Source organism: Amia ocellicauda, chromosome 10 (genome assembly GCF_036373705.1).
Source record: "Amia ocellicauda isolate fAmiCal2 chromosome 10, fAmiCal2.hap1, whole genome shotgun sequence".
In the NCBI taxonomy this organism is placed as follows: domain Eukaryota; kingdom Metazoa; phylum Chordata; class Actinopteri; order Amiiformes; family Amiidae; genus Amia; species Amia ocellicauda.
The window spans coordinates 39644675-39658093 of NC_089859.1; the positions used below are offsets into that span (position 1 = coordinate 39644675).

Here is a 13419-nt window from a genome sequence, read left to right on the forward strand (position 1 = left end):
CATTTCTCAGAAATAGTTGAATCGAGGCGAGATCCCTGAGAGTATAGGTAATATTTTAGATCATATGGTGAGGGTATATTAGAGCAGCATTTCCGTGTTATGCTGCTAAAACAGACGGATTTGCGTTATTATATTCACAAACGGAAGTCCCACTATGACTGGAACAAGAACATCAGGATCTCAGTGTAAATGATACAGCAGTTAGTAAACGATATTATCATGTGTCTTACAAAAATGCAGAACAATGCTGACTTACCTGCAGCCCGCCTGGGCGCTTGCTGCTTTCTCCTCGGCATACTCGCTGTTCAAGACTTTCCGCAAGACTTTTCATGCAGGAATCAAATGCCAGGGTAGTCACGAAGGAAAAAAAAAAGCAACTTTCTTTTCACGATGCTTCTTTGGATGATTTCTAGGTCTTCCTTTCCTTCTTTTTGCGGCGGTCGCTCAAAGTCTCCAGTTCAATTCAACGGTCTCGTTCGTAATATATATATATATATAAATAAATACATATATCTCTCAATCTGTCCCTTTAAAAATATTCTGTCCTGAAAAATCGAAAGCCAGCCAAAAAAAAGTCTCGAAAATAGACGGTGTGTGTATTTCGCCAACTCATAGCATGTTGAATTAAATCACGGGCTGCCCGCACATCAGTTTATGGCAGAAAAGAGAAGCAGTCATGAGAGGTTAGTTTCAGTCACTCCCCCCTTCTTCATCGGAAAGATCACAATCTAGCTACTTTGCAAATGTCTTCTTTACACACACATATATTTGGGGCAAAAAAAAAAAACTCCCACGGATAACCTCTTTGTTGTATTTCCGTATCAGTTCCTTTTTTTTTTTTTTTTTTTACTTCAAACACTGCAAACGAAAAAACGAAGAGAAACAGACAGGCATTAGCAGGTTAATAATGTCAGTCACTCCGCCACCTCCGCCGGATCAGACAGCCTCCCGTCAGCGTGACTACTTTCTCTCGTCCTTGCGCCGCCGGAGTGCTTCGGCTTGTACTTACATACTAGTCATCAAATTGTTTTCGCCGCGGCTCGGAGTGAAGGCGAGTATTTGATCTAGAGCGGTGCATGAAACTGAGCGAGAAACCAACAAAACACAGACATCTCCTCTCTGGGAGAGATGGATATGAACTAATTTCGCCTCTAAACTCCAGGGAGTGAACCAGGGTCTTGTCTTCTCGCTGAAAATGTAACACACATTCAGGATCCAGGAGGGCTCCAGACAGCCTCAACTGATAGACAGACACATCGAGTTGCTTTTCCTGCTTCACTTTTACTCCTCCCCTTGCTACACAAGCGTCACCCTGACAGTAAAACCTACCTGTCAATCTTTTTAATTGTCTTGTTTTTTTCCTTATAACTGAACGACTTGACAAAGGAAGACTTAATAGATCACTGATGTGGAAATGTTACTTGGGAAGCTCAAATACTTTGCATTGGCAGGCAGGCAGGCTCCTACATGAGCGATATATGGATCTGCATGTATTGTGATGCAGCCTGCTTGCATTGTCTCAGATTCATAAAGTCCATGTGATTCGTAGTGTTGTGCTTGTTATTTATAACTTCCAGGGGAGCTAAAGGCAAGGATCAGCCACAGTGCATCAAACTTTGACATCAGTTACTGTTACGTTGTTCCCCTGGTATAAAATAAAACTTTCTAGACACACAAGGTGCAGTGCAAAAGCATAAGCTATACGACATATCGACAGGATGTGATGAAATCATGTTGTGTTTTGTACGCTCACAGACCGAGATCTGAGGGAGAAGGAAATAATACGGCATGCAAGTGTTGCTCGGTGGGGTCGCAGATCTAGCGGTTTTTGTTGAAATGTTCAAGGCGACGTAAAGCCCATCTCGGTCGCCGCTGCGAGGGGGTTGTTTCCCAGCCTCCGCACATGCGAGGACGTGGGAGCGTTTCTTTGTGTGCCAGCGTGCGTGGAGCGCACAGATAACCACCCAGGGCTGCTAGAAAGCGGGGCATTGCATCCTATAACCTCATTGTGAAAAAATTCGTCTCTTGCATTTTTCTGTTCCTTGCTTTTTTTTTTTCCAAGTCCCATTTTTTTGCAGCCCTGTTGAAAGGGTGTTAGAAACTGCAGATTGATTCGTTACACCTTACTAGGAAGTGAACATTTCGCACGGGAAGGGGAGGGACTCTGAAAGCGAAAAGCAAGTCCAGTGTGACTGTACGACGCGTGTGTAGTACTCTTTACATTACTTATTCGTCAATTGCAAACATCCACAATTTTCGAATAATTGTAAGCTGCTGATTCAACCATTTTGGCAATAGAAACGTTTTATATCAATAAAGCCGCTTGTTTCTAATCTGCAGTATAAGGACGATACATGCATAGCGAGTGTCCATGAACTTTGCTCATTTCATCTTGATGCAATGTCCACTTCTTTTTTAGTTAGTGGTAGGAGGATATTTTTAGCGGCCGCACTTTTTGGATCGCATTTAGTTTCAGTCCCACGCCGCTCCATTATAGATATGTCGTATTCCACCCACTTCATGGATTTTAAAGGTTCGGCAATACCTAGCTCCATGAAAAAACTGCTCGTTACCAAGCTTAGCCCAAATTTCAGGGACGCTGTCTCTTTGCAAACTGTTCCAGTCCCAATACCTGGAGATGGTGACTTGCTCATCAGAAATCGGTGAGTTTTCATATCGACTATATATATATATATATATATATATATATATATATATATATATATATATATATATATATATATATATATATACTTTTCTTTAAAAAACAACAACTTACGTCTCAATGAAATAATTGAATTGAGCTCTTCGAAGCCGTACAGTAATTCTGAATACAAGAATGATCTGAGAAATGTTTCTCTAAGTACCGTTTGCGTTTTGAAATAAATCCTTACCTCTTTCTTTGCAGCTACATTCCTGAGTTATTGCCAGTTGAAATCAAACCGATCATTTATGCAGAATGCATGTTGGAGGGAGCTAATAATGTGGAAATATTTCCCAGTTCCGCCCCAACATCTGTCTATCCATCCATCTCTGCATCCATCTCTATCTGTCTGTCTCTATTGATGTTTTCCTACGTCACTAACCTGCAATCAGAAACTCGGTGGGAAGCGAAACTGGCACAAATAGTCGTAGAGATTGAGAGATTGCTCTGTTTAGTATTCGGACTGCAGCAGAATCCAACACAGCCAGGGTTCATTAACCTTTCGGTTTATAGTGCATGTTTTTCCAAATAAATTCATGGAATTGTATAAAGAACAATATACAGCATGTGTCGTGAAAATATGCAGAAGCAATACCGTAGCATGTCCTTACACGATCATTCATTGATTCATTTCAACATTGGTGTTTTCCATGAAGAATATCGGTCAGAACAGAGACATGAGTACAGACGCGATGGACGTGAACTTCAGCTTCAGTGGCTGTTGCTGTCGCAGACACCCCGGCTAAACGGTCGGCTTCACTAGTTACGTACAAATAAGTTGTTGCGCTCACCGTTATGTCTTCTGTATTATTTATTCACGAAAAACATGCACCAGTGTGTGCGAAGAGGTGCCGCTTTCTCCAGAACAACATAGATGTGTTGTGATTGACACAAATAGTTGTAGCAGGTCCTCAATTGTGGTCCGCAATACTAAAGCAGCTTTTTGAAGCAATGAAGATGCCTTGGTGTGCCTACACATCTTTTTTACTTTGTTTTTGTCTTTTTTGTTATTAGTACTAGTAGTTTTCTGTTTGCTTTCATACTTCAGGGTATGTGGTTGTTTGTTCAAATTGACAAATAAGTCATTTTGAGCGACGCACTTGTAGCCTTGAAGTGAACTGTCCTGCAGGTCGCCTTCAGTCCTGAAATACGTGTCCGTGTGTGCGGGCATCAGAGGGTCACACACTAGCATAGCACTGGCGACGTGAGATATATAAGGATTTGTTCTGGACTTGAATCAATGAAGCAAAAAATAAAATAAAATGAAAGCAAATCGGGAGTTGACCTTTTCAAAGTTAAACTGAAGAGTGTGGACTGAAGAATAAGACCTGGGCAGAAGAGATGCGGTTCGGCGTGTTTTCGAGTTCGTTTTGCCTCATGGTTTATTGTTTTTTAATACGTTTAGTAGCCTATATTTATATTCCCACAAACAAGCTTAACCTGCGATAATATCTTCCCATAAATACTGCCAATAACTAGACTACTTCCAAAACCTGAAGCGCAGTCCCATCTAATAAAAGTTCAAATTGCAATGTTTTGAGAGTAGATTGGGGAATAGTGAATTCTGCTCACTTGAATGTTTCTAATATTAACCTGCTTGTGCACTGAGATCTTTAACTCCACGAAATCGTGACTAGTATAAGGGATCGCTGTTTATTTTATTTTTTCTTATTTTGTTTAATGGTTAATAGAACAATTAGGAAGTTGAGCAGGTGGGATTGGAAATGAGAATTCAGATCTCATCAAAGCTATACAAATTAGATACACAATTATAATATGTTGTTTTAATAATTAAAACAGTACTGACATAATAACCCTTTTGTCTTTCAAACAATTGAAATTCGTTTTCATGCTCTGTAATCAAAGTTTGTGGTATGTGCATATATTTGTTTCTCTGAAGTTGTAAAGTCTGTGCCTTGTTTTCACACAAGTAAACGGTCTGTTTAGTATACGGGTATTCAAGATAAGCTATTATAAGGACGAAATTATATTTTCTAACAATCTTGGTACTATTGAACTATTCACAACGCATGCACATCAAGATGTTACTTATCGCATATGACGTATTATTAATCATATTTTTAAATTGGTATCTATATTAATTTATGGTGTAGTTGTTTGTTGTATATACCAAAAAAATGTGTTTCCCTCCTCTTCCTCAGTAGCTGCATAAGGCGAAGATAGGTTCAAAGCCTTTACTAGGTCAATATAGACCTGAGAGCGGAGTGGGGAATATCAAAGACCCTTTAAATGTAGATCTTAGTAAATCCTGACAGTTGCTGCAGAAAGGGGGTGATCTCGACGTTTAAGAATACGTTTTATGGGCTTACATTACTCAGACTGTAATAAAAGAGCATTAAAACACGCAGCATTCATCAACAAATAATTCACAGGCAGGCTGTTTAAAAAAAAAAACGTTTACAGACTGTAGCTCATACAGAAACCTGGCTTAAGTGCGACACCAAAATACAATTTCACGGGCACAATCGAGTTGGAGGGGAAATATAAAAGAAAAAAAACTTTAAATAATGTATGCGAAATAAATGTGTGCACTTTAAATGTTGTGGATATATATATATATATATATATATATATATATATATATATATATATATATATTTATTTCATTAATGATTGACAATGTTAAATTTCAAAACTGTTAAATGGCATGTGTGTCTATTTATGTATATTATTGTGACATTCTTAAGTGGCGCAGAAGCATTGGAGGTGAAACTGCGCTTTTTCTTTTCATGTTACTTCCATTCTGTATCCCCATAGCTAAATGCAGACCATGCCATCAGAGTCGTCCCGCTGTTTACATGAACGGATTAATAAGTTTACTACTCTGATTTTATACTATTTTACTTTTATTTGATTGTGTTTTTTTCAACGCACACGTCTGCAGAAAAGGCAGGCAGGCACGCTGCTATCTGTGTGAATGCGACCTCCTCACCGGTACAGAAGTATCAGACCAGAGGCACCTGTGAACTTTGAATAAGCTCCGATTAAACGTGTTTCCTGACAATATGAAGAGAAAGACATGGAGTAACACAATGTTTAAAATTAATTACACTCCCTGTTTAATAAATAGAATATATATATATATATATATATATATGTTCCAAATTGCGGAACTGATTATTGGGCATACCACAAGCACATTGTCCTACAATCACAATAATTGTTGTTGGTGTTGTTGTCCAGCTCTTCATTAAATCTATGAATCTGCCTATTTTTTAAATCTAGTTTTCCAATATAGGTTGCAGGTTAATATATATATATATATATATATATATATATATATATATATATATATATATATGCACATTTTAAATAGCATCATAAAAAAATAAACGGGTAAAGGAGAAGAAGCATAAATAGTGATCTTTATTTATTTATGTGTAATTGGCTAGATAGGAGGTCGTGTGTTAAGCTACAAATTTGACAAACAATAGACACGATTAAAATCTCGTAGTTTCCGCCTGTGTTACGCCTTTTGTAAAGAATAGGCACATTGGATCTAAATGTTACGAGAGTAGTTTGTATGGAGGCTTCGGCAAGACAGGCTGGTATTATCAATGCATTGTATGATTTATTTTGCATATTCTTTATTATGTGTTGGAATTATATTATCATCTCAGACGAACACGGACGAGCATTTCATAAATGTGCATTAATAGGAGTGAAAACAACTATTTTGTTCTCTAGAAAAGTGATCACCCATTTCGGAGTTAATTGATTATATATGCTATACTGTCCCAAACCACTGATATTAGTTAAATAAACTGGGTAGCTCTGAAACATAATGAGAGGAGAGAGAAAGATGGACCAGATCAGAGAGGTTCCAATTGCCCTAACATTCTGTTTAAACAGGAAATCTGTATTTTTGTTCTTCCTGTTCCCTTTTTGTTAGTTTTGAAGCAGTTGGAAAAAAAAAAATGTCAGCCTAGTTTGTTATGTTAATGTTCATAAACAGTACATAGGCTACTTAGGCCAGATACTGGATGGACATAGAGATTGTGACATCCTAAACCCTAGAGCAGAATACCTTCAGGCTATGTCTTGAGCAGCCAGGCTCATTGTGAAGAGTGCTGCAGAGCACTGCTCATATACCCGTTTGCTAGGTAATAAAACGCAGAACCCAGATTTTGGTGCTGTCAGTCCCAGAGGCTTAAATGAGAGCTATATTGGATTCACTGAGGGGAAAAAAGAATCGGAAAGCAAACAAAAGGCATTGTCAAATGTTTCTTAGGTCAAATGTGTATTTATTCAGCTTTAACCAAGTAACCTTTCTACCACCTTGTGAACCTGGGTAATTTTATATTGTGCTTAGATGTGCCTGAGATCAGGGGAGTGGAGCCTATTCACCATACCTTTAGATGCAGATCTGTTGGACTTCAAAATAAGGCGTTATTGCATCTACTAGGGGAATGGTTAAAATTTAAAACAGTAACTCCTCCTATGCAAAAGGAGAAAAACACATGAATGTGCCTGAAATAAAATCTGACATGCTTGCTTGAAAGAAATACAAATATAAAGAAGGCTAGTATTTTTTGTTTGTTTGGTTTTTTTTTTATGTCTCCTTCCTCCTCAAACTATGTAATGTTGCCCATGTACCTTTACTATAAATATATTAATTATTTGCTTTAACATTATTAAAATACAAAACAACAAGGACTGATTTAAAAATGAAATGAAGAGGGTTCATATTTGAAGGGTTGGTATGTGGTACTCTGCACATTAAGTTCATCACCTTAAGAAGTGGATCACTCAGGTTTGATGTCAAAAAGAGGATGGCTCTTTAGGTATAATACTACAGTTAGGCTTAAATGGTATTGCATATTTGCAAATAACTGCTTTTATATATACAACTCTTTCCAATATGCACACAACACATGCAAGAAAAAAGGTAACAGCTTGCAGATTGTATACATGCGTACAAAACATTTCTATTCATTTAGAAATTCTTCTTGAATATTCTGTTTTAAAGCAGTGCTTTATTCTTTAGAGCTGCGGTTATATAAAGAATATAACTGGCTGTGTACAATGTACTGTGTAACAGTTTTAAATGATTTATGCATGTTTCTAGTTTTACTTTAACAATCGTTTCAGCAGTGTCTCATAAATGACGAGGTTCAGTGAATGGTTTAATTTAATCTTATTAGTTTCCACTACGTACAAGACATTTTCAGAAATGGGAAGGGTGAAGTCAGAGGGCTTCATCTTACTCGGTCTCATTTGAATGCTTAGAGCTGAAAAAGTGTGTTGGTATTTTGAATGTTCTAATTCAACTGGCTTTGTAAAAGACTTATAAATGCAAAGTTTGATGTATTTATTTTTCTGTTATTATCTGAAGGTTCACTTTGAGGACTGATTTGCTCTCACAAGCAGGCCTCTTGACCATATCTGCCACATGCCTGGAATGATGCAGTGTGAATTAAATTTTACCATGAATATTTGTATAAGCCGTAATATAAAATAAGGGACATTCGGCAAACACACAATTTATGAATTTCTTTGGCTTAATTGGTATATTTTAATTGCAACAAAAATAGTTGTCATGGTTTTCTGTACTCTAAGCTGTATATCATGCACAAAGATGAGTCAGTGTAGAGTTTCTAAAGGATATAAAATAATTTATTTATATGTTGTTTTTTTATCCAAGATAACAACCAAGATTAAAACATCTTTCAAAAACATGTCTTCGAAGAGAAACATACAAGATTAAAAAGTGCATTTTGTACTTAAATGTCTCTCTAGTGAGTGAATCTCTATGGCATACAATGTATTTTGTTGTGATACATCCCCTTTGTGTCAGAATTTCATCAGGAATTTTTCTGCGAGGATAGGAATCATTGACAAACTAAACTGAAACGTCTGTGTCCTGATGTTGCAGAGGCAATGAACAGACTGAGACTGAAATCTTGAATTTCAGAAGAAGGATTTGAAGTGCTGGCTTTGAAGGAGGTCCTTTTATACAGCCTACAGTATTTAATAAACACATAATGATCCAAATTGCTCCTAATTTATTATATTCAGGATGCCGTCACAAATGTGTCCATTGATATGTATGTCAAGTTTAAACATTCACAAACAATAACATGCTTCAGTTCCTGTTTTCTTTGTGTATACTATTATGCCTTTTTAACTGTCAGCCTGTCAATGTGAGCATGTCTCACAGTACCTTTTTCATGTTATATGATCTTTTTTTTTATTTCTTCATTTTTATTTATTTTTTCTTCATTTAGATTTGTTGGCATCAATGCATCCGACATCAATTACTCAGCCGGCCGCTACGACCCTTCAGTCAGGCCACCATTCGGTGCTGGATTTGAGGGCATTGGTGAGGTAGTTGGATTAGGTCTTAGTGCTAGTGCCCACTATGCAGTGGGCCAGGCAGTGGCCTACTTTGGGGACGGTGCTTTTGCTGAGTATGTTGTTGTGCCTGCTAAAAAGACAGTTCCTTTGCCCTCAGTGCAGCCTGAGTTCCTGACCTTACTAGTGAGTGGAGCCACTGCTTACATTAGCCTGAACAACCTGGGCCACCTTTCTGAAGGAGAAAAGGTTTTGGTGACAGCGGCAGCAGGAGGCACTGGTCAATTCGCTGTGCAGTTTGCCAAAAAAGCGAAGTGCCACGTCATCGGCACCTGCTCCTCTGACATAAAGGCTGGCTTTTTGAAGTCTATCGGCTGCGACCGCCCTGTGAATTACAAGGCTGAAGACCTCCCTGTGATGCTTCACAGAGAGTACCCAAAAGGCATAGACGTGGTCTACGAGTCAGTTGGTGGGGACATGTTCGACATGGCCATCAACCGGTTGGCAATCAAAGGGCGGATGATTGTCATCGGCTTCATCTCCGGCTACCAGACAGGCAGCGGACTCAAGCCAGTGAGGACCGGGACCCTTCCAGCCAAACTGCTCCAGAAGTCTGCCAGCGTCCAGGGGTTCTTCCTGCCTCACTTCCTCTCTGAGTACAGCGAGGCAATGAAGCACATGCTGGAGATGTATGAGCACGGGGAGCTGGTGTGTGAGGTGGATATGGGTGAGATGGCTCCTGAGGGTAAATTTCTTGGCCTGGAATCTGTGTTCCGGGCTGTAGATTACATGTACTTGGGTAAAAACATCGGGAAGATTGTAGTTGAACTAGCACATCCAAATAGCAGTAAATTATGAACCTTCGAAATAAAATAAATTAATAAATAATTAATTCATTATAAAAATTGAAATGGAACTAGTGGATGAAAGTAATTTGAAAGCCTCACATTTGTCTAATCTATCTTAAATCATCCAGTGTTGGTGCAGGTCTAATGCTATAAAAATAATAATAAAAACAATAATTGTATCGATTTGTATTATTATAGAATACTTTAAAATTACTTAAATATTTTAGTGAACTTATGAGTTCAACACTTGTTACTTTATCTCTGTTTCCAAATTAGTGGAAGAGCTGTCGAGCTGAATCAAAATCCATGAACAATAAGGGTGCACAGAGTGACACCCTGAGTTCAGGGAAATTGTTTATGTTACTTAAATTCATAATATTGGAAACTTATTAAAGAAAAAGCAGTACAAGGGGCAAACTTTCAGCACATCAGGAACATTACATATGACTTGACTAAATGGTAAAGAACATTATAACCCTGTTCCCAGCACACTTTTAATCTTATCTTCAGGATATCTCTTTTTTTTGTTTTGCTGTGGTCCTGTTTAAAGAGGAAAGTCTCTCTTCCCTACTGGCCTAAGCTGGCACTATCACTTCCAACGCTGGATGCTCCTCCTGCAAAGCAAAACTGCACACAAGCCTATTGCTGTCACATTGTGCATTGTAATAAAATATAATATTTGTTTAATGGGTTTGTCCTTTTTTCCATACTTACTGCTCCCCTAGTATATATACTTTTTAAAATTTTATATAGGGTCTATCACATAAGTGTATCCCTATATGCTTTAGCTCAGTAAAACAATTGAACAAATAGGATACTACAATACAAAACATAACAATCTTCACATACATGGTAGATAAAACCATATATAATTCCTAATATGTAAGACTATGGAAACTAAAATGAAATTATTCTTGAATTTTGGGGTGTAGACACAATGCTCTGTAACCCATAGTAAACTCTATAATTAATTCCTTGGAGAAGTATGATCATAAGTTCTAGGTCCATTTAATGCCAATCAAATGTTCAAATCAAAGCCCAGCCCTACCTGTGGATCACAAATTAATAGCTTGTACCCAGTCACTGCTAATTTCATTGTAAGAGCCCACTTTATGCTACTTACAAACAAAATTATGATTGGTTACAAGTTGTTAATTTGCAGTTCCCATGTATGTCAAAGGTTTGATTTGGTCTAGGCCTTTGTCACAACAATGTGAATCAAAAGACATGCAGGATTTTTGCATTTCATATTATTGTTTTGTTTATTTTTTACAAACAAATGTATAATTTAAGCAATGCTAATATAAGAACAATAGGGAAAATATAAACTACTTAAAATTGATGGACAATTGACATGTTTTGCGTCAGTATGACATTTTGAAATACATATATTGCAATCAATTTTATCAGCACCGAATACTAGTGCTGTTTAATTGGGGAGTCGTTCTAGTAATATGTGTGTGTATTCATGACTATTATTATTTTATTTTATTAACAATCATTATAGGGCCATGCTCTTATTTTGGACATTTAACCGCATTATGCTTGATCAATGAGAGCAGATTCTTGCTCTGCAGAAAGGTGTGTTCTCATCCATTACTGTAAACGTCACTTGAGTCAGCACCCCTTTATTACGAACCAAAGTAGGTTGTCATGTTTTAAATGTACATACCTACACTGAACCTGTTTCAGACAGGATCATTCCAATTACTCATAAAAGTAATTTAATGCAAAGCCTACACTGCCTAAATCATGATTTCTTTACTATGGGCATAAGCTACATACATGACACTTAGTGTCAGCATCTTTATTCAAAAAATACTCTGGTTATTATATACAAAAATATCAATTTGTTCATTGATCTAACCTCTTTGATAAAAAAAAAATGCAATTCCATTCTATGCCTAGATAAAGTTCAGCTTGTGTCTTTTCCAAAACATGGTGCCTCAGTTAATGTTCCAGGTTTGTGCTCTGACAACAGCAGTTGAGCAGAGAACAGAGCAGCAGGATACCGAAAAATCAATTTCCAAAGTTCCCTCTATGAACCCAATAGATTTTTGGACATCAAATTTAAACCATGGCTGTTGTCCTTGTAAAGGGATCTATGAAAAGTGAATTGAATTGATCAGTAAATATTTTTTTTTCCAATATATATTTAATATTATTTCAAACATCTGGAAAATATGCCACACATACATCAAATGTGTATTACACAATATCAAGCCCACATAATGTTTGTCTTTTAACAAAGAATTTAATAATTTCTATAAAACTTACCAAAATAAACATGATAGTCATAAATGCCTGCACTTGTCACGTTGAATACCTTAACAAATTATATTTTGCCTAGTTTTCAGTTCACATAGTAGTGTATGATCACATCCTTTGTCACTAAACATAAAACATGCCAGTTATAGTAAAAAGTTTATTTATTTTTAATGCAATTTAAAAGTATACTTTCTTGTCCAGTTATTCCACAACCACTGTCCTCCCCAACTCCCCACCTAGCACTTGTCCCAGTGTTTCCTGGAAAAGCTTGTCAGAAAATGGGTCAGGTAAGAGTGTTGTGGTAGCATTACTGAATAATTTCATATTCTTTTCAGCTTGTTCACCTTTTACTATCCCTTAAAACCCCTTTTGTTTTTTGTTTTTGAGGCTCGCAGTTGCTCCAGAGGTAATGAACTCTGTCCGTGGTGCTGACGTATTGTATTTTTGGCTTCATCTATATGACAATATGTGATTTATCCATACGAAGTCCAGACAATACTAAAATAATAATAATTTAACTACTGAATCTAATAATTTTAACTTGAATTATGAAAACTGGAAATATTATTATTATTTATTTTATTTTATTTTAAGCAAAAGCACAGAAAGACACTTTGTGTGTGCTTCATTTGTGTTTGGTGTTTTTTCCAGTATTATTTTCACTATTATTGATTGATTTCATAAGCACAGAAATTGATAATTGTGTAATTTATAATCAGTAGTGCAACGGGCTTGGAAATAAAAAATCCAAATGGACTATGACACACTCACAAAGAGTGCTAAAAAAATGGTGGAGCACATAACCTCTCTACCACATGTAACAGAATACTAGATTACTAGTCCATTAAACTGAACAGGTGCATGTGTTAGGACATATGATAGTGAAGTGACTTTAACAAAGGAATTTATTTAATGCACTGTATGTTCCTTCAAATGTCAAATACATTTACATCTTTCTAAGAACTATAAGAACATATACATATACAGTTCCATATATAGATCTAATGTTTATTTTAATAGGTAGTGAAGCTGAGTGTATCACATTATAAACTTAAATATAAAAATTTGAAAATGAACAAATGTCATGGAAGTGCTCTATTCTAAAGGCTTGAGGCAAATTCAGATAAACTGACACTGTTATCCTGTTGGAATAAGATGTTGCTGTACCAGAAGAGAGGAAAATCTTTTTTTTTTTCAACTGGGGGAAATCAGGGAGTTGGAAAGGGTTAAGATTTTAAGAGATGTGAATGTGAGCACAATTTGTTTTTAATAGTATAGGTCAGC

At 36.8% G+C, this 13419-nt stretch overlaps 2 protein-coding genes across 2 annotated transcripts in view; one reads left to right on the forward strand and one right to left on the reverse strand.

The window, feature by feature from the left end:
* tshz1 (teashirt zinc finger homeobox 1) overlaps nt 1–1304 on the reverse strand; it is a 36864-nt gene extending 35560 nt beyond the window's left edge. The window contains exon 1 of the mRNA XM_066716066.1: nt 257–1304. Coding sequence (XP_066572163.1) covers nt 257–296 — 40 coding nt within the window. The 5' untranslated portion in view covers nt 297–1304. The remainder of the gene's footprint in view (nt 1–256) is intronic.
* A 759-nt stretch (nt 1305–2063) lies between these two features.
* Nucleotides 2064–10554, forward strand: LOC136760589 (prostaglandin reductase 3). The gene is made up of 2 exons (XM_066716067.1): nt 2064–2663; nt 8953–10554. Exons 1-2 carry the CDS (start codon nt 2401–2403, stop codon nt 9875–9877), a joined length of 1188 nt encoding a protein of 395 aa, XP_066572164.1. The 5' UTR covers nt 2064–2400; the 3' UTR covers nt 9878–10554.
* The last annotated feature ends 2865 nt before the right edge of the window (nt 10555–13419 follow it).

What these genes read in the sequence shown, in the direction of transcription:
- LOC136760589 (XM_066716067.1), top strand. Translation starts at nt 2,401, where the DNA reads ATGTCCACTTCTTTTTTAGTTAGTGGTAGGAGGATATTTTTAGCGGCC. An exon ending in GACTTGCTCATCAGAAATCG is followed by an intron (nt 2,664 to 8,952) that starts GTGAGTTTTCAT and finishes TTCTTCATTTAG; the next exon opens with ATTTGTTGGCATCAATGCAT.